Genomic DNA, 25,000 nt, shown 5'->3' with positions numbered 1-25,000 from the left:
TGTCCTGTTTTAGCAACTCATAATTGGTCTATAATAAAACCTTCTGCTAACATTATGTCAGGAGGGAGAGGGGTGGCCGTGAAAGAAGTTACTTCAATGCAACTCATGTTGTGGGGGAGATTACCACTGAGATTTCAGAACATGTGTGAGATAACGGAGAAAAAAGTTGAGGGGTTTTGTTTGTTTTCTGAAGAGAAGGACAGAAACCTTGCTACAGCTCTTTGAGAGCCTCCTCCTCCCGCACCGTCTTTATCAGTTCCCACAACTATTTCTGCCAGTGCAGCGCAACAGCATCTTGTCCTGGTTAGCTGAAGTAAGATATTCCTCAGGACTCTCTGGGAGAGAGAGAGTGAACTACTACCAGGGGTATCTCGGATTGCCCAGCATCTTATTAATTTCTTATTTCTCTTTTTGTTGGCTAGAAAACCCACTGTTGCAACTGCCCTTTGACAAAATCATTTAGTAAAGGTATAAAGTATAAAATTATTAAAGCCAGTTATTAAAACAAAGCCTAGTAATGTAGCTTGTTTGCCTTGAAGTGATAAAAAAGGTCACAAACCTCATCTTTTAGGGAAAATCCTTGTCAGCTACCTTTAAAGTGTAAAACCAGACCTGTCCTGACAGAGCTCAATGAATGCTTTATATGCAACTCTGTTAGCCTTTGAAGTTCCTCCTAATCCACCCCTAAATGCCTGGAACATATTCTTCAAAGAAACTGTAGGCTTCTCCAGTTTCATTTCAGAGTAGGGTTGTAGGATTGTATGACTGTAATGTATTTTTTAATGTTTTTTTCATTTATAGACATTACTGATTCATATTATTCTTGTGAAACGTAAAGGAAAATCCTGAATGTCATTGTTAATCCAGCATCAACTACTTTTGTGGAAAACTATAAACTCTTGTCTTTCAGTGACTTCTTTGACCTGATTTTCACCATTTTCATGAAACAGCATAGTCTGAATTAAATGTTTTCATGGTTGGTATATTGTGCAGCAGGAAAATATAGTTTACTTATTTTGCTTATTAGCATTTGGTGCATATTTGTATGCTATTCACATTCATATAATAATCTATTCCAAAATTGAGAGGAATTATTGTATGCCCTAGGACTGATGGATGAAAATAACAAAACTAGAGCTAAAAAAGTATGTGTTCTTTCTCAAGCTAGGTGGTAGTCTAAGTCTTTGATACCTATTTAGTACACTGAATTCTTGCAGGCCCTGTGTTTAACTTCCTGGCAATGTCACGAGTGTTGTACTCACTTCTCACTGCTGAAATCCCCCTTTCTGACATCACTCTGTAACAAATTCTGTTTTGAATTAGTGTCTCATCTGTGGAATTATTTAGCCAGAAGTTTAGCACTGCCACTGAATGAACATTAGGGCTATACTTATATTTACACAGGGGCATGTTTTGTCCTTGGGAAATATTCCAGTATTAGTATAGGCGTGCTAAATACAGGGGAGTATAAGATATAATCTTGGAGTTAGTGTTGTTAGCACACCTGTAACCTCTACTGAGTAGGGCAAACACTGGGTAATTTTCTGCAAGCTGCAGTTCACAGAATAATTTGAAGTTACATAGATGTTGTTTCATTTCTTGTGATTTACACTGCAGTCTTCTCAGCCTGCTCCATGCATGCCTTATGAGCAATGCTGTGTTACTTCAGGATGTTTGTTCCAAAAAAGGAACATTTTCCTCCAAAATGAGGTTCTGCTGAAGTCATCACTTTTAGACGTAACTAAGGTTAACATTTGGTCATAGAAAGTAGCTAAAACTAATACAGTAACAATGCAGGAATTCGGCTTTTCTCTATGCAGTCCTGTACCTAACTAGTCATTCACCACAGATTATGAGTACACTTAACTAGTTAACCACTGCTATTGTTCATGATCATAGTGAGTTTAGAGGAGATTGGAGTTCTCCCTATTACTCTATTGCTGTTCTTTGGTAAGCCAAAAGGGCCTCCTGGCTTTTTAGTGAAGCTTTGTATTTGCTTGACTTGGTATCTGTCTGTAGTTCAGCCCTGTTGAGTCTGCAAGTTTGTGTGTGACAACGGGGCGGTACATTTGTCACCAAATCTTTTTGTAATGGACAGGCATAATGACTAATACAGATAGTTGAGCATTGCAGTTATATGATGAACCAAAATAGAGAAGGTACAAAAAGGTATGTCTGTTGCGAAAGAACTTTGGAAAAGACAGGAAATAGCAAAGGGATTTGATGTTTATCTTTATTTGCAAGAGGCATTTAGACTGTCTTCTTAAAATGGAAGCAGAAAACTATGCATGTAGCCTTTGAAATTACTTCAGCCTGTCTACAGTAGCAGTGCTTGGTGATTCTGTTGAAATGTGAATTTCTTTGCAGATGGAGCCTGCTGCAAGTCGGAAAAGTCATTCTGAACATGCAGTGGACTTGGTCTCTTTTTTACCATAGACTGTGTTCCTGGCCTGTGGAAAGTGCAGGCTGGGACTGGTTACTCATTAAGCGTACAAAGGCGCATATCTCCTGCCTAGTAAAGCTCTTTTGCAAATAGTTTCCTGGGCTCCCACTCTTAATTGCTACAGAGATTCCAGGCAGATTCCGTCATCCTTGTTTTCTGCCTGACTGGGAATCTGAGAATAAAAGGGTTGATGGCAGAATAATGAGATTGCTGGACAGTGCAATGCTCAGCAACTCTCCCCAGCATCACATGAGAGAGGAAGGGAGGGGTGGGCTGTAGAGATGATGCTGGGAAGAGAAAGGGCTGTCTAAATCCCTGAGCACCCTCCCTTCCCCATCAACACTGCCTCTTAAAAGAAGACTTAGAAACACTACAGTCTTTTGGTGGGAGGAATTTGAAGGAGGTCAGAGCAGGGGCAGGCTTTTGTAAACCAGTCTCCTATAAATCCCTTTCAGGCCCTGAAGTCGGATGCCTCCACCTTCAGGTACAAAGAGACTGAGAAGCTGATAGGGCAACGAGTTGATAGAAAACCACTGACACAGATTAACTGCTGGGTGTGTAGAAGGTGCACCAAAGCAAGGCAAACATACCAAAATGGGCTGGGATAATGATGGCACGAATGAGAGAATGTGTAGGGTCAGCTGAGAAGTGATGCTGTGTTGTGTGATCCTGGCAAATCCTTAGCATGGAGCATGGCATGTTAAAACAACATTTCTCAACTAGTAGTAATGCAGTGAAGGCCGAGGATGGGGAGCTGTGGTTAGTGTCAGAGTAACTGCCCAATCTCCACCTGCAGTTTTGTGGAGTTTCCCAGGGACTGATTTCTGTCACAAGCTGGCCCATAGTTATGTGCAGAAGACAGCAAAAAGGGCAAAGAGCCGCTTACACAATGGCATCTAAAAACACGGTTAAATGCTAGTGATTGCCTGACTTCCAATGGTAGGCAAAGTCAGGATTGTCTCACCAGAAGCAGTAGCTATTTCTCAGATACCATTTGCAATTTCATGAGCTTTATCTCTGCTTTGTGGCCATAGACATTTTCAAAACATCTGCTATATAGTTGTTTGCAGAGTTACTTCCAAGTTTGGATGTTTCATAACACTTATGCAGGAATCAGTCTGGGGTATCTCTACCCCACAGCTTTTCTCCTATGTATCCTGGAATGGAGCAGAACAAAAAACTCTAGTATCAGAAAGCCACAGTGGGATGAGGGGCTAATGACTGCTGCCTTTGTGAAGGGAGAAGTTCCCTGTTTGCATTGCCTTTGTCTCTTTATACTGTTTTTTTTTTCCTTTGGAAAGTATAATTGAGTCATTGAGTCCAGGGCATATATCCTAATTCTAATATCAAGGCAACTGTCTCCTGTCCCCTGGGCTGTTCTGCCCTTTGACCAGATTGTTTCACAAAGTGAATTTGAAATTTCTTTTGGAAAAGAAATGAGGATTCCTCCTATTCTTCCATTCTGCTCCTTTGACAAATATCTAAATTGAACACTTTTTTGTTTTTTATATCCTGTATCCTGTATAATCTCATTTATATCCATTAAATTTGCAGTCCCATGGGCACGTCCCATCACATTTCTGGATGGTGGAATTGCTTAATGGGGCAAGAGCCTTTTAAACACTGCCATTTTGGGGACAACAAGGCATTGTGCCTGGGTGCGAATAAATTGATCACATCCAAATGCTCCCAGATTTAGGGCAATCTGGTCTCAACAGTAGTTGCTGGTATTTAGATATTACACTGGTGTTTTGGCTCTGCAGATACTAAGAGTTTGGATCTAAAAATGTCATCAGTATAGTGAATCTCATCAGTCTCTGCTCTTCTTTGCTGTTCTTATAACACCTAAAAATTTCCTGCTCTGTGAATTTACATTTCTAACCTGTGGGGCGAGGGTGCCTTGCCAGTGGTTATCAAACTTTGAGTTGCTTGATGTAATCAGAAACTATGTGAAATGTGCCAGTTTGGAGTTTGGGTTGGATTGTTTATGGCAGTATCTTCAAACCGGTAGTGAATTATCTGAGAAAAAAATTGTATCCTCAGAAGGAGGAGCTGGGACATAAAAAGCCACAGCCAATATCTTAAAACATACTGTCTGCCTCTGGATTTCCAAGCACAAGTCCTGTGCTCTGTCAGTGAAATGGGTCATTGAATATTACACAAAGTTCATCTTGTGAATGGATTTAAGGTGATATGTTTCACTGCTCTCAAAGTGACTCAGGGATGAATAAGCACAGGTAAAATAGTTGGTTTGTGAGCGCCTCCTAAAACTAGTCACCTGAGTTAGCAAGAAATTCCTGATTGCCATCATATGAAGGCATATTGTGTTGTCTTCTTTATTGTAAATGTTTGGTTCTCCAGTGTCCTTCTCAGCTAACAGCTAGAACAGCCCCTTGCAGTGTGGAATTGAGGTGGGCAACCTCTGAGTTGTATGTGGTGACTGGCAGAAGAACTTTCTTCTTTAGGGCTATGAATACTGACTAACAAAAAGTCTCTTTTCTCAACAGGAACTTCATACTCTGAAAATGGTAGCAGCTGTTCCTCATCCCCATGTGAAAATGGTGGCAGCTGTAAGGATTTGGAAGGGGGTTACCAGTGCACCTGCCCTGTGGAGCCTGTAGCCTATATGGGTATAAACTGTGAACTCCTCTATGACGCATGCATTAAACATGAGTGTCCTGCCCGTAGGATTTGCAACAGGACTCCAGGACTCCTGCAATATGAATGCATCTGTATGCCTGGCTTTACAGGTATTGATTGTAACATTAATATTAATGAGTGTGAGAGCAACCCTTGTAAAGATCCTCATTTTGAATGTGTAGATAGTGTAAATGGATACACCTGTGAATGCCAAACAGAACTGAATGGAGAAGGCTGCCAAACAGAAAGCTCTTTGTGCTCTAGCCACCCCTGCCTAAATAACGGGACATGTGTCGAGGGTCCTGGGGAGTATACCTGCATCTGCCAGCCTGGCTTCACCGGGGCCAACTGCAGAGACAACATTGATGAGTGCGCCTCCAGCCCCTGCCAGAACGGAGCCATCTGCCGAGACAGGGTGAATGAGTATAGCTGTTTCTGTGTGCCTGGGTTCCAAGGATACAACTGTGAAATAGACATCAACGAGTGTGCATCCCGGCCCTGTAAAAACAATGGCACCTGCCTGAATGAGATGGATCACTATTTGTGCAAGTGCGTCCCCGGCTACACAGGTACCTTTCATGCTCATGTACTAGCCGGGTGGTTGGGTTATGTCTCACTGTTCATGTAGTTCCACAGTTTGCCTGCTGCCGATGTGTCTTGTAGTGTTAGTAGCTGTTCTGAGAAGCTGTTGTTTTACAGCTATGAGACTAAATCTCTGTTGCAGGACTGATATTTCTGGAGTGTTTGGTACTGTGTGTCAATAATGGTGTAGGGCTTCTTGTTGAGGCTTTGATTCCCATGGATGGTGTGGATATTGAGAGACATGGATCTAAGAGTGGAAGTTGGTGGACTGTCTGAGACTTGAGTACTAGATACAAAGTAGATGTGATTAGCTCTCAGTATGAAATTAAGGGAGATATACAAGAAAAGAGATTTATTATCAGGAAATATGTATACATAGTATTTCCAGGTATACCTTATCTCTGCCTATCTGGCTTGCAGTTCTTTGTCCTGTTCTGCAGGGTTTCTGAGGGAAGTAGTCTTTCTGGAATAAAGTGGCTTTTAGTTGGAGATATCTTCTCCAATTCTTTCATGCCTGGTGAATGTCTTTTGGCATGTGACTTAAGTATCTCTTTTTTTTGTGCATCTGTGCTAATGATGACTCAGAGAGTAATCTACACCTGTGAGTTATTTGTGAGGGAGGCAGTGGGGGTTTCTCCTTTCTCCAGCCCTGCTTATCAGAGTGGAATGCAATTGTACTGTGTCCACGTCTGCCTGGTACCACCTAGCACATGAACTTTCTCAGTGTTCGTTGTTGTCACAGACTGAAGTGTTTAAAGAGTTAGTTTGCTGCGAAGGAATGCTGCTGATTACCAGTGGAATGAGGAGAAGTTACAACATCAGGAATGCAGTCCTTGATGCTGACTCACTCTCTGATAAAAATGAACAGAGATGAAGAAGAAGAACCCCAGAATTTCTGTGCAGGCCTTAAGATTACTGCTGATTTTGAGTATCAAGCATAATTGTCTTTGCAAATCAGTTTCTTTTTTATCTTTATGCTGAATCCTCAATTCAGGATTGTGGGATTCCCGTGCCAAGGAAGTGATAAAATGACACAGGCAGCTGGAGGATCTTGTTGTGCTCCAGGTTATTCTGATGTCAAATACGAGGTTTTGCCTTATGATCTAGTGCTTCTTCCAGAGGTTCTAGCACCATTGGCTAGCAAGGCCAGGTTGTTTCCTGGTGCTTGCAGCTGGAATTTGGGTGAAGGAGATTTTGCGTGGGTATTGACGGGTTTGAACCAGCAGATTAGGGGGCCCACATTCCATCAGGATTAGGATGGTCATGTCCACTATGTGGTGAGCCTTTGCCAAGAAAGGGAGATTAGATGGATTGGCAGGTGCCACTGTAATGACTAAAGTTTGGAGGTGATGCCAGGCCATGGACAACTCAAAGAGGTGGAATATAGTATGACAAGATAGTTGCATAGAAGTCACGCAGGAGGCCTTATTCTGTCAGGGAAAGTTGAGACTTTGGACCAAAAATGCGTGACTTGCTGTTATTCTTGACTAGTAGTATTGGAGCTAACACCTAACTTTTAATAGCATTTCATGATAAAATGACTTACTAATACCTAGTATCACTGTAATTAGCATTTTGCACTGCTTTAATGCTTTTTTTCTAGGTATCTCAAAGCAAGTTACAAATATTATTTAAACAAATGGAACAATGTTTTGGAGAAGCAGGTAGAGATCACTTTTCCCATACCCAAAATGCAACTGCCTCTGATGTAGAACACTGGATCTGATTAATAGCAACGCAACACAAGCGAAGAGTACCATGTCTAACTAAAACTGTAAGAGCTATATCGTGTATAAAAGTTTAAATAACACTGACTAGCAGTGTGATTCTTCTCTTCCCATCCCTGTCCTCCCTGCCCTCAAAGGATCCCAAACCAAAACAGCTATCATTAGATTTTTTAAGAACTGTGTGTAAGATCAAGATTTTATGGCTTACTCAGAAAATGGATATTATTTGTGAAGTGCTGACTGATTGGCTGCTTCAGCAAACCTGAATGAAAGAGACTAAAGCTTTGCAAATACTGGAAACTATTTCTAATTTTGATAGAAGACTAAAATCCAAAAGTTTAGACAAAATAATTTTGTTTGAAAAAAAAAAAATTAAAGGTCCTAATTTGTAAGAATCACATGCCGTTCACAAGCTCCCGATATTCTTATGGCAAAATTAGAACACGTCACTATGCTAGCCAGTTTGGGTTGATAACATGGCTTTTGTGATTCCAGCTCAGAAGTCCAGGCAGTACAGATACACTTTTCTGGATTTATAACACAGATATTTCTCTGTTTTGTAACAAAGGTATGAACTGTGATGCTGAAATAGATGAATGTGATTCAGACCCTTGCCAGAATGGGGCCTTGTGCAATGATCATGTTGGGTTCTACACCTGCACCTGTGCACCAGGTTACCAAGGAATCCACTGTGAGGTGGATATTAATGAATGTGTGAGCCAACCATGCCAGCACAATGGGACATGTCATGACCTCATTAACAGGTAAGAAATCAGTGTTGTTTGGTCAATTAGATACCAGCACTGACCTAAAGGTCTATTTAGTGTAACTTGTGAAAATTAGACTGGAAATCTGTGAGGGGAGTTGGATTTAGTTTAAATGTACATCCCGGTGGTCCCAGTGGCAGTAACTGAGAGTGATTCATGGCAATAAGTGAGAAGACCCCTCCCAGTAGAAGTCCTAGGATGCATAAAGGAAGGTAGGAAAAGATTCCCGTTATTGCTTCCAGCTGACATATCAGATACAAAGGGAAGTGATTTGCAGAGCATGAACAGCAAACACAACTGCTGAGAACAGACCTGTATGTCTGAATTTACCTTTTTGAAGGTAAGGTGTGAACTCAAAGGCTGCTGAGGGTTGTCTCCTCTGTCTTTAGTGTGGCCTGTCTGTGCAGATGGAACTGTCTTTTTCCTCTGCCCCACAAGTGGGTATGAGGACTGACAGCTTAGCTCCATTTGCTCTTTCCTCATACTGGGCTTTGCAGTCAAATTAAAAGCTTATGCATTGCTCTGTTTTGCTGCCCCACAGCTACCGTTGTGACTGCAGTGACACAGGCTTTGAGGGGGACCACTGTGAGTTGGATATCCTGGAGTGTGCCTCTGAACCCTGTCTGAACAGTGCCACATGCGTGGAGGGAATCAAAAACTACAGCTGTGCCTGCTGGCCAGGTAGGTTAGAAATCTATTTTGCTATGCTGGCATGTAGGCACACTGCAATGGAGATCATGTGCTAAACTGCTGTGTTGAAGTAGTAAAGAATTAATAATCATACAGCATGGTCCAGTGTGATTTTTTTCATTGTCTGAAACAGTGAGGCTGCCACTGCTGCCCTTTACAGGCCATCTCAAGATCCAGTTGACCTCATTGCTGGGAAATGCGTCCCGATTCTCAACCATAAAACTGTCTTTCTCTTTTCTGCCTTTTTGCATCATGTGGTTTTTTCATCATGAGGTAATGCTTTCCTGCAAATCGATTAATTGGCTCCTGCGTTTGACATAGTGGAGAAAGTGAAGGACCCTGGGACTCCCTACTAGATGAGCTGCAGTGTCTTCTGGGTCTTATTCTCACTTTCAGGGCAGCCACAATATTTGGCAGACTAGTTCTAGTGAAGTTGTACATGGTGTTGACACTGATGTCTCCTGGCAGGTTACACAGGGCAGCACTGTGAAGAGGATGTGGATGAGTGTGCGACAGAACCCTGTCACAACAGAGGTGTATGCTTTGAGCGATCCAACCAAGCCTATTATGGAACACGACCTGACTTCCCCAGTAATTTCAGCTATAGCCAAGCAGCTGGTTTCCTCTGTTGGTGCCAGCCAGGCTTTGCAGGTAAGCTATGTGGTAAATGTTCATCCTGTCTGCACCTCATAGATGGTGCGTGGTTTGAGTAGATAGGAATGGAGCAATGTTATCTGTGCAACAAAAATCACTTAACCACTGGTACGTCAGAGGAGGCTGGTACTTCAGAGGGGGCTGCCGCCTGATGCATCAGGAACATGCTTCTGTATGTTCACATACTGTATGAATATATTGCAGACAGCTGTCTGAATGTCATTCTCTGTCCAGCAAGCCTGTCTCAAGGCTGAGGCAACAGCCCAGGCACTTTCCAAGTGCTTTGATGAATGCCCTCTGGCTATGCAGATGCCAAGGTGGTTTCTCTTTGTCAGTCTCTCATTCATATGGCAGAATTCATCCCTACAGGATATCTGTGAAACTCCTCATCAAAGGAAACTAATTCCCTGGAGTCTCAGATAACTATTCTAGGTGTTTCCTTGATGAGATTATTCTCATGACAGCAACTGTATAATCAGAGTGGGTAGGAGAAGAGTGGGTTCTTGGTATCTTGCTCTTGGAGCTAGAAGCTCTGCGGATGTTCAGCTGAAATACCACTCTTCCCCTGGTTTATAGATATGTATAAAAGGCTGGATTTAACAACTGGGGAAATTCCCTGGTAGGAGGGGCTAAACAGTAATACTTTTTTTTCTGAGAGAAAAATGAGTGTTTGGTCCACTATTGCACAGATGGGAATGGTTCAGAAGTTGTGATCCTGCCACTGCTGCCTTTCATGACACTGGAAAATCATTTGACCTTTCCGTACTTCATTTTCCCTAATTGTTTTGGTGATAGTATCTATTTGTCAGAGTGTCTGGAGAGACATGCTATTGTTTAAGAAATCCTTTTGCATTTTTAGATAACAGAAGTGCAAAAAATTATGAATGCAATTGTCATTCAGATTCTTAACTTCGCTTATGCACGTGTGCACTTAAGGTGGTTGTTTGTGTTTTCACTTTAAAGGGGAGACCTGCTTTACTAACATTGATGAGTGCGAGTCCCAGCCGTGTCAGAATGGAGGGCTCTGCGTGGACCTTATTAATGGCTTCCTTTGTCATTGCCTACCAGGTTATTCAGGTAATGTTGGTGAAGGGGGGTGGCTGGAATTGGGTCCTTCTGCTTAACAAATGCTGAGCTGCTGCATTACTGCCTGGCTGCAGGACTGGATTCCAGCACTGGGTAGCCCAGGCTGCTGAGGAGGACTGTGGGGAGTGCAGTAGTGGGATGTCTGCATTTCAGGACTCAAATGCCATGGGAAAGCTATGTGATTTTGGTCAAGGAAGTTCATAGGCTATGAACTGAATTTTAAGACCTAGGACCAGCTATGTAGAAGAGTCCAAGATCAGAATATCTAGGGGATCCGTATCCTGGAGTGAAAGTTCACTGGGAGAACTGTGGGGTTTCTTTTATACACATACTATGAAGGTGAACAAAACCAGCCTTCAAATAAAAAAAGGGGTGCTTAACATTCTAGTTGTCACAGGCTACTAACTATAGCAGATTGGATCACCAGCACATAAAACATCTGTAAAACATCTCCATTCCCTAACACCCCTGGTTGATAAGAGCCAGCAATTTTGGCTGAAGGCAGTAATCTGCTATGTTAGGAGGTCAAAAGGTCTTTGTGATGTGAGCAAATGAAGTCTTCTCTGTTTACAAGGGAATGGGGAGTTTGGATTCTTACACAAATGCCCTGCCTGACCCTAATGGGTCTCGGTTTTCTAGCTGAGAAACTAGGGGATGGTGAATATTGCACATCGACTCTGTTGGGAAGGTACACTGCTAACTGATACTAAACCTCATCGTAGTTTAAAATATTCATTCTCAGTCTTCTGCATCTTTAAATTCCATGTGTACTCTCTGTTTTGAGCAATTTAACACCAAAAAGTAGTTTATAGGAAAGGTGGTCCCCAGCACAATCTTGTATTTATGTATTTTTAAGGTGGATGTAACCTTTCCACAGTGCTACTAGGCTGCCATCTCGTGGGAAAAAGAAAAACTTGAAGCCAGAAGAAAACCTTGTACCTTTAACTCCCTGCAACAGCAGGTAGCAGCATTCCAGAGACGTGTCTTAGGCCTTTACTGCATGGGAAAGTTTTCTGTTTTCTCTCTGTGATCATAGTGGTTGAGCTATGTTGGTGTAACTCTGTCCAGCTCTTTCCTGGGAAGACTCATTACGCGGGTACTTTCACTCCCAGAATCTCAAGTCAACTCCTAGTTAACACCTTCTGTAACTGGGCTGAATTCTTTGTGGGGTTTTCTGGCCTACCTCATTTGCTTTGGATTCCTAATTTAGGCTAGGCCAAGAAAAATTTGCTTTTGTAGGTGAGGTCTTTGAAAATAGGCTTTTATCTAAACTATTGCTATTTCTTGGGTAGTTACGATGCTGTACTCATGAACTGAGATCTTGTCCAAAGAGATGGTTTAAAGTTTATCCTACTTGTCAGAATTCCCACGCATATATGTGCCCTGTTCCCTTTTCCTCCTTCAGTGCCCCAGCACCCTCACAGAGTTCAGAATTTCATTGTGCTTTGCCAAACTGCAGATCTGTTTAATCCTTTCCAATTCTTAGTGTGCTCATGGGCAGAAAAGCTGACAGAAACACAGGATGATGGGCAAAGGAGTGCTAGAGTTCATTCTGTTGCATCAAATTTGGGTTCATTAGTACTTGAAGGGGATTAGAAGCAGGTTGCTCTTCTGGATATTGCTTTTGGTAAAGGACTTTGTCTCAGCTGAGGTAGTTCTGACACATAAATGCAGTGAAAGGCTGGGAGCAGTCTGAGATCAGTGAGTGCATGTGGAGGAGTGAAGCTGACAGGGAAATAATAGCAATTAATCTCCCCTCCTTTGTCAATTAATCCCAGTACAGTCATGCTGGGTAAACAGCTTATTACTTCATATTAGGATCACAGAACAACTTTGTGAAGCTTCCCATAATGTTTCTGTTCAAAACACATTTCTGTGGCAGCTTAGATCTGCCATGAACTTGGGTTTAAGCTGCCTCCGCTGATTAAAGTGAACTTGCTACTCTGATGAAGAATGCTTTCTTGGGGCGGCAGGGGGTTCTTTCTGTATTTTTTTTTTTTTTTTTTCTTCAGTCTGAGGAATTTGGGGAGTGTTGGGATAACAATGAGAGTCAAGAGAAATTCTTTCTTTGCAAATTAACTGCCTCAGTGCTGTCTCAGGCTACAGCAGTAGGCAGGGAGATGAGCCAGCTCTCTCTGAAATGTAGTTGTTGCAAAAGCGGTGCCTCATTCCTGAGAGAACTACGTAATAGGTCCTGAAGAGTCTGGTCAGTGCATTAGTTTGTGCTTTAGTAGAGGATGTACCCTAAGAGGATGTAAGAAGTATGAATCAAAAGATTGCATGGGTACTAAATGAAGTGAGAAGGAGAATGAATCTTGCATGGTCTTGGAAATGATGTAAACTGTGGTCAAAAGAAAAAGCTTAGTAGGAAAAGTCTGTCTTTTAGGGGAAAAAAAAATGAAAATTAATTCTTTATTCATAGGAATAGTTTCAACCCATCACATAAAAGACAGGTACCTCCATTTGGAATGGGAATCAATTTTTAACCTGCAAGACTGTAATCACTTAAGTGGAATTTGGCTCATTCATTTTTTAAAAACTTTTAAATGGCCTGAGTGTTCCCACTCATATTTCAACTCCTGCTAAAGTTGCCTTTAGAGAGGCAGTGTCCTAAAACACAGTGCTGTGGCATTGGACAGCCTGAATGAGAGTGGAAGAGCATCATCCTTTCATTGCAGACATCCCTTGGCAGTGGCACCTTGTGATCATGGTAAAATTCTGAGCTTTTTTGCACATGGCTCAGGAATGCTTCTACTTTCAGGAGAATCAGAAGGTGATGTGGTGGTAAATTCGGGAGGGATTGTGATTGTGAATGTGTTTTAATATAATTGGAGTGCTTATTTACCATTTTACTTTGTTCAGCCATAATGTCTGTCAGTTGTTCTTAAGGAAGTAGGATACCTTCTGTGTAGTTAGCTATAAATGGTTACTCTTAGGAGTGCTAGCCCAGATCAAATAGGCTTGAATTCCTGGGTCGTGGGTCATGAAATAAATGGGAGATGCTTCTTCCTTCTAACCACCTTTAGATAGATTTAATTTTTTTTTGTGCAGGTGTTTCTTGATGTCAGATTTGCTTTAGAGATGTAGCCTCTACAGAAAGGGCAGCTAAAAGGTTAAGATAGTAAAGAGATTAGAGGACTGTTACCCCTTCAACAGAATCTCTTTTGGTAAATATAGCTGAAGGGAGCTAGGGGACACTTCGTGAGACCCCCCTGCTTCCCTTCCATTCCACACTGCATCTCCCTTCTGGACCATAGTTCCATGGTTAATCAGACCTTTTGACTTCCCTGTTGTCCGACCAGAATGTTGCAAGTGTACTCTTCAGTCTAGATCCTGCTTGTGTCTAGGTGTCAGGTGAGTTTTGACCAAAAAGTGTCTTCTGAGATTGTGATGCTTGTGACTGCACATTCTGTTTTGAACTAGCTCTTTGCATAGATTTTCTGACTATGGACAGCCTGAGATATGCTAGTTCACCATGGTTAAAGACTTTTGAGGGGATTATTAGTGGTGGAGCAACTCTGATGAATTAAATTTGACTTCCTTACTAAACAAAATGGGTGAAGCCCAGCTTAATGTCATCTTTAGAATCAAGCCAGGCAAGTACTTGGGCAGAGCAGTGTCCCAGAGAGACAGAAGAATTCTCCTGTGCGTAGGTATGGTGAGATGTCTGTCTTCTAATGGTGTCTACCAGGAGAGATGACTTCAAGATGTCAGATATTAGACTAGATTCAGTGTGTTGATTTTCACATAAAATGCTTATCAGCAATGTTTATTATTTTCAGTGATAATGGATTTGCTTGCCAGGAGGCCACCGCTTGCAGTATGTGAACTGCCATGTATACTTCAGGCAGAACAAAGTTCCCTTTTCCCCCGTCCTTCTTTTCCCCCGGGAAGGCTAGCTCTTGAGACTAGGATGGGTGTCTCTGAAGCCTGGAAAGAAATTCCTATGTTTCTGGGACTCATTTACCAACACAGTGAGGAAGTTGCTAATCTCTATCTAAAGAACATGTGTGAAATTTGGAAATTTTTATCCAAAGTTCACTCTCCATTTTGTGACATTTTCCTGCTAAGAACCCTCTGACATATTTAGTATTTTTTTTATCTTGACCTCCTCCAAGAAGTTTTACAAACGATTAGGAACAAAATAACTCTCTGCATTTAAACCCCATGACTGAATGTTGTAACTTGCATGATTGCCAGTGTGTAAGAATGGGGAATTAAAACCTCTAGAAAATGAATCATCTGATCCTTTTAATTTCTTTAGAATCCTCCAGCTTCAAAGAACCTAAGCAGTTACTCCTCAGTGGTGTATAGTTTGAGACAGATGTTCAGTGATCCACCATTTTGGCTTACAAGAGGTCTTATTTAAGTATTTTATCTTGCGTATCATATATATGTACTATTTAGAATTGTCATGACTGTGTATTTTTTCATTCTCATTCTGTCTCTCTAAGAGAATCCTACTCTGTATATATCCTTAAACTGATCCTGGGAAAAGAAGCAATCACAGTTTCTAATTAGCAATATTTCATGTAATGAATTTGAAAAGATGTAATGACTAGTAGAGCATCAGAATCTATGCTGACTTATGCTACATGGATTTGGGTACAATGTATTTCCGATCAGCAGCATACAGATAGACTCTGTGTGTTTGTATGTAAACATATATGTGTGTGTGTATAAATCAAAACATGGATGTTTTTAAAGGGATTTAAAGTTTTCCAGTCTTCATAGTTGTTATACTTTATTGTTGCAGTAGGCGGTTGAATGGGCACAAGCTACCCGTTTGTTTTCTCTTGAACAGTAACAGAAGGGTTGTACTAGCTAATATAGACAGTATTTAAAATCTGTGCTAGGATAGGTCTATGCATGCATAGGACTCAACTATCTGAGCAGTTTTGACTCCAAACAAACACCATATCCCTCCCACTTAAAATATCTGTAAAATCAACTGGCATGTTTGGATTGAGTGAAATGAAGAAAGTAAAATAGCTACAAGAGTTGTTGGAATGCTTTCTTTTAATATCTTAAAGTGATACTGTTAATGCAGATTCCAGACTCTGGCATGTGGGAGTTTTTGTTTGCTTGGACATGACATTGATACTAACAGAGACTGCAGGTTTGGGGAAAAGCTCCCAGATAACATTTCTTCACAGAAATAAGAACCTTCACTGGGTTCCTTACAACACGAAAGTACAATTCTGCATCCAGGAACTTTACAATATGAAAGTAACCACTTTTAAAACAAAACAAAACAAAAAACAAACAACCCAACCCAGTACCACAGAGGAAAAAGAGATTGCAACAGCTAATTTTATAAGGTTACTAATGAGGAAAGAGAGAGTTTTGATTCTGCAGTCCCATGTTTCAACCAGTACAGTCAGCATAATGCAGGGAATTTCCTTCCATTCAGTTTGACTTCAGAGAAACAGATCACAGTAGTTAAAACTTGAGACTTTTCTTCGTGAATATTGTGGAGTGGAAATGCTCACACTCACAAATGCACAGAATAGGGCACACAGAAGAAGGAAACCACGTGAAGTGCTGGTCCTTGATTAAGTCAGTATTGAATGTATAGCAGGGTCCAGGTTGCACTCCGCATTTGGAACTCTCCTTATTTGTATGGTTTGGATATTACACACTGGTGGAAATGCAGGTTTTTGACTTAGCCTGTAAAACAAAAAATCCAAATTTTGGCCTTATTCATGGAATTTGGCAGATTCATCAGGGAGGTGGCAAGGGCAAGAGATTGTTTCTCAACTTTTTACTGTTGGAGCTAATGCTGTGGATACTGCAGGGTATTACTGTAATGCACTGAGTGAGAATACACTGTGAGTACGCATTCTTCATGTCAGCACTGACAGAGGCCAGCTGGGGAGGTTTAGAGCAGGGCTGGATTAGATCTCACTACAGCGCAGGTCTCTTCTATATTGGCTAGTTTCATCTCCAATCCCTTTTTGTCTGACTGGCATCAGGGAGCGCTTACACACATTCTGCCGTTTCAGTCCAGCCTTTTCTGTCATTCCTCCCCCCCCATTCACCCCCATTTTTTTTCCCTTTACTGTCACAAATGTCCATAAGGAGTCGGCCATGAAATCTGTGCTGATTGGCGTGATCCTGAAGGGAATTTTTCTGCTAGCAGGTAATGAGATCTATTCGGTAATTGCAATGTGTCCTGAATGTTTGTGTGCCCGCCCAGGGCAGGGAGCTGGTTGTGTGATTAGTGGTAGCTGGAGGCATGAGAAGGAACAAGAATTGACTAGAAAGGAAGAATGTTTTTATTTTGAAGAGACCTAAAGTTTTGTTTTGGAAACTTTAGGGCAAGGAATTTCCTTGTTGCTGCAAGATGAATGCGGAGCTGTCAGCATGCTCCGTGTGCATCTTTGCTACAATTCTGCCTTGGTCTGTGCAGTAATCAAATCCGGGGTGTTCTGAGGCATGGGTCCTTGTTTTGTACTCAGGTGTACTGTGTAAACACACAGATGTCTCCCTGTTAGTTCTGTGAAACGTTAGTTTTGCTTTTTACAGATGTTTTTGCAATTTTCCTTTTTCCTTTAATGATTTAAAACTCCTTTATTGAGAAGTAGTTTTTGTTTTAACTTGGAGGACAAACCCTTTGCTGGCCTATGCACTTCTCCATCTCCTCCCCCACTGTCTCCTTGAGTAGTAGTGCACGGTGGGAGAGAGGTCAAAGAAGTGTGTTGCCATGGAAATGGCAGTAATTGTGCAAATATAATTGTGTCGGGGTCCCTTTGTTGTGGCTAATTCTCTCTCTCCCCCCTCTCTCCCTCCCCTCCTTTTTCCTTTTGATAATAATAATGCCAGCCCTAATTAGGATGCACCAGGGAAAGGTTGCTAGGAATTCAGCTGTCTTACAGGAGAGGGCAAGCCAGTGTTGGCTGGGAAGTCCCACTGAACTCGCATGTTTCGAGATTGGGACCATGAATAGACCTCGTCTGTCAAGTTTTTTTGGTATATGACAGCTAAATTAGAATATCTCTCTATATGTGTGCTTATTCTTTTAACATATTATGTATTTGTTGAAGTATATGATTCTTAACACCTGTATACATGAATCTTTGCTTATTAACAGCAGTCAGTAAATTGTTACCTTCATTCAGGGAATGGCGAGCTGTATGGATTTTAGTAACACTTGCATCTTTGAAACAAGACTGTTCTCACCACATCGGTAACACTTTAAAAATCTAGTGAATAGATTTGTATTTTAAAACACCACAGGCTGTTAAAGCTCAGTGACTTCTGAGTGTCTGTTTCTGACCCAACCCCTGTGGGTTGTTAGCTTGGGACTGTTTGCTTAAACACTGCTACATTAACTGGAATGTTTGAATACTTGTCTCCAGATAGCAGCCTTTTAAATAACACTTGTCTCATTTTCAGATAACAAGTTCCACTGGTTTGTGTTTGTTAGTCTTTAACTAGATGAGAAACTCATTAAACATTTTAAAGTCTCCTAATGATGTAGTGAATCAGATTGGCAACATCGCTTTTACTATTGGTAGTTCAAATAATAGTAAACACTTGAGCTAAGAAATTTAGAGGGAACAGGGAAGACTACGTAAGAGTGGCCTGTTTTTGTCAAATGGAGTTGTCCCCTCCTTTTATTTATTTTTTTAAGTGTACCTGAAAAGGAATGCCTAAGCTTCTCTTAGAGAAACAAATTAGTTTCTAACTACTTCTTAATATCCACTTTACAGTGGGTTTGCAAAGACACATCTGTCCATGTCTTGGAGAAGACTGGAATAATGGATATCCAGGAAATGATCTGTACTTCTGGATACTGTAACAGCCTACGGCAAAAATCTTATTTTTTTCTGAAGTAGGGAAAAGTTCCTTTATTTTGCTGGCATCCCCTTCTTCATTTACAGTGTCATCTGCAGCCAACAGACCCTTCTGCTGCACTGAAATTAGCATCTAGGAAGCAATATGCAACAGAAACCTCCTTCTGCCTTGTTTTGGTGTAACTGAAGAACTTGACAAACTGGAGATATTCAAACACAGTTGACAAAAATCATCGGCGTTAATGGAGGAGGAGAGAGGGCAAGACAGCTGGCTGATGGAGGCTATGGTCACTGTAAGGCATAGAAGGAGTTAGTGATGTAGCACCAGTTAACTGTTCAGCAAGGGGTCAGATTGGCTTCCAGGAAAAAACTGTTGTTAGCCAGATTTTTAGAACTCTTGTACAGTCTCCTCTGTTATGTTTGTTTTTAAAACTGCCCCAAATTCAAATCTGGCACTGCACTGGCTTCTAGGAGGGCAAGAATACATTAGGTGTTATTTTAGCGGCCCCTTCCTTCTCCTGCTTTAGCCCTGTGAAGGCTGGCTGTTTGCTGGCAGAAACAGTGATAAAGATGATGTGTGTGGTTTTGGGTCCTCCAGGAAGAGCTGCCCTCCTCTCTTTCTGCTGCTGAATGTGTCCTTTGCCTGTTTGTAAGCTGTGAGGTTAGACAGCAGTGTGTAAAGACCCGAAGTGCGAGCTTATTCTTTTCACCCATTTCAAACAAATAATCTAAGAAATCAAACCAGCTGCATCCCATGGGAAAGCTTGGTGTTTAATTAGCTACCAGCCTGGGGTTGTGCACTCACCGTAGGGACTAATTTGCCACCTGGTGTGAAGCACTCACCCCACAGGTGTCAGCTGGGAGGCTGGGAAACAGCCTAAGCAGGTGTTCCTGCTGCTGCTCAATGGAGAGAGCACACTGGCCGGAGGAGACGTGGTCAGGCTAGGAATGTGATACCGGAAGATGGGGCTCTCGACCCTGCCTCCCAGCCTTCTCAGAAATGCAAAAATTCACAGCATCTCGCCTTTTGTTATCCAAACCAATGCTATCTTCTTCTCATTGCCCTGGTAAATACCAACAGCTCTGATCTGAAATGAGCAGCATCTCAAGGATTTGGGACTATACCAAACCTAGCTTTCTGATGCCATTCAACAGCCTCTCCCCTTAAATCTGACTGCAAACTTGCCTCTTACAGTTTTGAGAGCCCTCCAATCCACTGATAACTCGGAAAACCCACTGCTCTACTGATTTTTCTTAATTCCAGTTGAAGTCTTCCTATCGACTCCCAGACTGAGATTCTCCAAGCCCAGAGATGGCCATTATATTCTATTTATTCCAACACATTTCCTTCAAGTGTGGCCATAGCTTTGTGCTGAAATCTTAGTTCTATCCTTGGTGCTTCCTTTACAGGTAAGATCACACTCCAGGTTCTGGGTGCTGAGCAATCCCAGCATAAATAGCTGGAGAAAAAAGGCTGTGCTGAGGTAGTATTAGCAACTCTGAATCTGTCCATCAGCTGAGCTCTTCTTCAAGGCAGACATTATTGCCCAAATGCAGTGCTTTTCCACAGGCAGTACACAGAGCAGTTCTCTTCTAGTTTACATCAGTAGAGAACTATGTCCTAGAGGAATCCGAGGTAATGTTGCCTACAGAACCACTCTAGCATAGCTGGCAAGTGCAGAATTACCAGAGCCTTCCATTTCTTTTTCAGTGCTTCTCAGAGCTCCATACGTGTTATGTCCCTACACTGACACAAAGCGACATTTTGGAGCTGGAAGCTGGTGCTGAGTCTTCGCCTATCTGCAGAGATGGCACTGGTAACAGCAAATAAACACTGGGTCTGAAAAGAGTAAAGCAATTTGGTTAGACAGCAGGGTACTAGACATTTGTGCAAGACTGCCTGTGAGGCGTTGCTGGGGCATGAGTGGGGACAAACCATCAATGTATATATTCAAGAAGCCTGTATCTTTGCTAAGTTTTTTTTATCACACATCAAGTCCAGCTCCAGTGCTCCTAAAGCCCCATCTCCCCTCATCTCTTTCCCTCAGGCAACTCTCTAATCTCTTTGACATGCACATTCTGTCCAGTGGCTTTTCTTTACAAATGTCTTTTGTGTTTTGATTCCCCTCCTTTGTGTGTGAATTCCTTCTATTTCTTTCTGCTGTCCTCGTTGTGCTTGCTAGCTAGATTCAGCGTGTAATGCTATTAGATTGGGATAATCCATGCTTGGTTTATCTGTGTGACTGTCTCTGAAGATTAGTGAAAACCAATGTTATGGGCTAGATAAAGTGAACTGGTTCAGAAGGGCTCTTCTATCAGTCTGGAGATGCTCAGGAAAATGACAGCAGATTTTCATTAACCAGATTTGAGTGTAATGTCTTGTAATTTACTTGAGCCCTGTTGGGATACATGTGCCTCAAGGAGACAGACGAGCTGCAATGCAGTACTTTTTACCCAGTTCACTTCTGCAGGACTGGACAGAACTGAGATCAGCTTAGTGCAAGTATAGCAAAATGCCCGTGGAGCACGTTTTGTTTGTTGTTTGGTAATGAATTGAGTTTTGTGAGTGTTTTACAACTGGAGGTCATCTGGGAATTTGAATTTTCTTAACTGAGACTTTCCAATAACTTGCCATTTTAATGCTGTCTGCAGCAATGGTGCCCGGAACATGCTGTGGTCAGAACTGTAGACTTAAATTGAGTTTCAATGTACCACATCTATTATGAAAGACACATAAAATCCTTGTCTGTGCTGTTTTGTCCCTTTAATATCCTCTGCATGTTGATTACCTGTGGTGTTTGAGGTTGTCTGGGAGAGGACAGTAGTCTGTTGGATGATGTAGGCTGACTGGCCAAAGCTCTATAAATAGCACCTCCTTTGCAGCATCTGGGAAGACAGCACAGAAATATGTTTTTCTTGCTCTTATGTTAGTGGTAGGTCGCTCTGTAGTGAGTGGGACTTCTTGCTGGCAGCTCTTGGTCCTTTGGTGGTTTCCTGAAGAGAATGGCTTAGAGAGCAGCAGTGCTGGGGAGGGCGGTCTGTGCCTGGCAGGCTTGCTCTGGGGAAGGGAGTCGCAATCCCCTGCAGTGAGATTCCGTTTCTAAATCTCTTTCGCAGGTGTGGAATGTGCTGTTAACATCAATGAGTGTGAGGAGGGTCCCTGCAAGAATGGAGCTGTCTGTGAGGATGGCATTGCTGACTATACCTGCCACTGTGTCCCTAGCCAGGATGGCATTATATGGGGAGGGAAGAACTGCTCTGTCAAGCTCACTGGGTGCCAGACGCATGACTGCCAAAATGAGGCCTTGTGCATCCCAACCTACCAAGCTGAGAGCCACGGCCACCTGTGCCAGTGCCAGCCTGGTTTCTATGATGCCACATGCTCAACACCAACAACATTTTCCTTTGCTTCCAGAGGGTATCTCCTCATTGAGCTGCCCGTGAACAATCAGAGCAGGAGGGACGTAGCAGGAGACCAGCTTGCCAGCGTGTCCCTCCGGTTCCGAACCACCTTGCCCAGCGCTATCCTTTTTTACCGAGGCCATGAAGCTGAATACTTGTTCCTGGAGCTCTTTGATGGCATTCTGCATGCAGGACTGAAGAGGGAGGATGCTGGGTACACACTGACCCTGGAGGGGCTAAGAGTTGATGATGGCCAGTGGCATAAAGTTGAAGTTGTTCTGCACAGCACTGTGCAGCTAAAGCTCTGGCATGACTCTTGTGATGCAGGTGTCTGCCTGCAGAGCTCTCCTCTCCCACAAGGCACTGCTTTGATCCCGCATGCCTTCCTGAACATGTATGTTGGAGGTGCTGAGGATCCAATGGCCAACAACACACAGAGCCAGCAAGGCTTTGTCGGCTGCCTGGAAGACTTTCAGGTAGATGCTGAAGCTGTGCTCCCAATGGATCTGCCTGTGGGTGAGTCCTCCCCAGTGAAGCTGGGCTGTGACCGGACAGAGTGGTGCCTCTCCCAGCCCTGCTTTCATGGAGGACTGTGTGTGGACCTTTGGGCAACCTTCAGGTGCGACTGTTCAAGGCCTTATGGAGGCCCGGCTTGCTCATACGGTAAGTGCCACGTGATTTACATCTGCCAGCTCCTCTGTCAGTCGGTGCTTCAAAGATACTAGGTAAGCACTGATGCTAGCTCTGGAAGTGGTATTTTCTACTTGACCAGTGAGAAAACTAAAGCAAAACCCTCTGTAAATAAAATTCTCATTGATCCCTTTTCTGTCACTTGCTCTTGCAGGAATGATTGTCAGTTCTGTGGTGCAGATGTTATTCCTTGTTGAGCCAGAGGCTCTGAATTCATCTTTGTATCAGATCTATGTGAATGCAGGAGGGTGGGGAAGTAGTTTTACTGTGAAAAGTTGATCTTGAGCTTCTGAGTTGAGGATGAATAGGCATGTATTGCTTTATACATAAAACACAGTGTTAAGGAGGCTCTGACAATTTTGAGTTAAAATCATATCTATTTGCATTTTTTTGTTCCTGCAAGGCATATATTAGCATTGTTCCAGTTTTTTGTTTCACTCCTGAGCCCTAAACATGGCAAGGACAAAGTTGTTCTGCTATTTCCAAATTTACAAATTTTAAAAGCAACTTTGTAGCTTAAAAGTCCTTGAGTAAATCTGATAAGTGGCAAGGACTTTGCTAGACCTGTATTTCCCTCTGCTACTTAGGTGCTTGAATTCATGCCTCCACAGAGAGCAAGGACACGTTCACTCACCTCTTAATTTCAGAGACCTGTGTGGGGAGAGAGCATAATTACCCGGATGCATGTTGAAAATGTTGGGAAGAAGGGTCTTGCCCTACTCATAAGGAGTTACAGCTTAGAATATCCTTGTGCCTGCTGCATTCCCCTTGTCATCGATCTGATGTGCATTTCTTTTCTGTTCTAGAGCACCCAGCAGCAACATTTGGCCTGGAGAACTCCACCAGCTTTGCCTCTTTCTCCCTTTCTGATAGCCTTGGTGCAAACTTCAACATCTCCTTTTTCATTCGTAGTCGGAAACCTAACGGTTTGCTATTGCAAATCGGCAATGAAACTGACCCCTGTCTCACCATATACTTGAAGAATGGCAAGCTGAAGATAGAGATGGTATCTACAGATACTGTGACGTTTCCAGAAAATTTAGTTGATGGGAGAAGACATTTGGTAGCCTTGTCTTTTCAAGGAGGAATTGTGGGCGTTCACCGATCAGACACATACTTGGAGCTAGGACAGCTCATAGCAAGACCTCTTTTAGCTGGTTATGAAGTATATATTGGTGGACATCCTAACCCAGACAGCGCTGATCTGTGGGGAGGCTATTTTAAAGGCTGTTTGCAAGACATCCAACTGAACAGCCACCAAATACAGTTTTTTCAGGTTGAGAACTACAGTCTGCCACAGGAACTCAATAGGACTCAAAATGGTAATCTTGTGAATGGCTGCATCTCTGATAACACCTGCAAGGTATGATGTCTCTCGCTTGTCTCTACATGTTTGCAGTTGTTTATTATGGTTCTGTGATTACAGAACAGTTGGACTGTTGCTGGTATTGGGAAGATGAGAAGTTTTTTAAGTATTGAAGGACACATTGTCCCATACGCTCCTACTTTGCTCAATATACTACATACAATTTAAGCACGAAGTTTCCTCTAGCTCCTCTGTAGTTTTTGTAGTTTATAGAACTTGGGCAGTCCTGCTCTTGTGCTGCCAACCTCCATTTTGCCAAGCCCACATGCTTTCCAGACTCCACCCTCTAACCAGTAACCTTTTCAGCACCAACCTTCATCTTTTTTCCATTGCACAACAACCTGTTCCCCCAGGAATTTGTTGCTTCAGCAGCACCAGTTCAAGGAACTGTCTCCATGGTGCCCTTATATCAGACGCTGTCTCTCCTTTATGCCACACATGAAGATGGGGAGGCCATACTCTCTGATTTTGCCCTTCTTGCTTATGGTGCTATATTGTCACGCCTCTGGTATTAAGTGTGTCCTTCTAGTGACAGAACTTTTGTGAGGTTTTCAGGAGCATTGCAGCTTGTTTCATCTGTTTCTCACCTTTGCTTCTGTGCTTTGTTCTTTTCCGAATTGATGGTGCTCTGCCTGGGGAGTTTCTGTTCAGCAGTGCTTACGGGGAGAGGTAGGGTCTCAGGAATTTCTTGTACAGAGACCCTTGTGCTTCCTTCACTGCTGTTGAGTCACTATATTAATTAACCTTCTTTCTTGATTCAAGCACTGCTCATGCTAATCTTTGTTGTCACATTTCCTTCTACCAAATTCTCTTGGATCCAAAGATGAATTATGCTGCTCCTAAATTCTGCTATTTTGTTTTTCAGTCTGAACCATGTCAGAATGGTGGCAGATGCATTGTCACTTGGAATGATTTCCATTGCAGCTGTCTAGCAAATTTCACTGGGAAATTTTGTGAAGAGAGAGTCTGGTGTGAAAGTGACCCATGTCCTGAAGCTACCACCTGTATAGATGTTCTAGCAGGATATGTGTGTAAGTACTGTTTTCCTGCATATGTGTTGGTAAAATCCCTCATGTCCACTGTCTATAATCGGTATTCCTAGTTTGTACTGTTGCAATAAATATAAACACATGCTGCAAAAAGGAAATGGAATG

The 25,000-nt window shown here is 42.4% G+C and overlaps 1 protein-coding gene across 1 annotated transcript in view; it reads left to right on the top strand.

The window, feature by feature from the left end:
* CRB2 (crumbs family member 2) overlaps nt 1-25,000 on the top strand; it is a 40,323-nt gene that overhangs the window by 6,896 nt on the left and 8,427 nt on the right. Inside the window, exons 2-9 of the mRNA XM_010570719.1 lie at nt 4,951-5,652; nt 7,961-8,156; nt 8,701-8,840; nt 9,318-9,500; nt 10,467-10,580; nt 21,506-22,453; nt 23,287-23,843; nt 24,712-24,877. Coding sequence (XP_010569021.1) covers nt 4,951-5,652; nt 7,961-8,156; nt 8,701-8,840; nt 9,318-9,500; nt 10,467-10,580; nt 21,506-22,453; nt 23,287-23,843; nt 24,712-24,877 — 3,006 coding nt within the window. The remainder of the gene's footprint in view (nt 1-4,950; nt 5,653-7,960; nt 8,157-8,700; nt 8,841-9,317; nt 9,501-10,466; nt 10,581-21,505; nt 22,454-23,286; nt 23,844-24,711; nt 24,878-25,000) is intronic.

The sequence above is a fragment of the Haliaeetus leucocephalus genome, unplaced genomic scaffold (assembly GCF_000737465.1).
Source record: "Haliaeetus leucocephalus isolate CR32 unplaced genomic scaffold, Haliaeetus_leucocephalus-4.0 Scaffold306, whole genome shotgun sequence".
Taxonomy (NCBI): Eukaryota; Metazoa; Chordata; class Aves; order Accipitriformes; family Accipitridae; genus Haliaeetus; species Haliaeetus leucocephalus.
The sequence above is the reverse complement of the archived record's forward strand: the minus strand, read 5'-3'. Positions and strand labels throughout refer to the sequence as shown.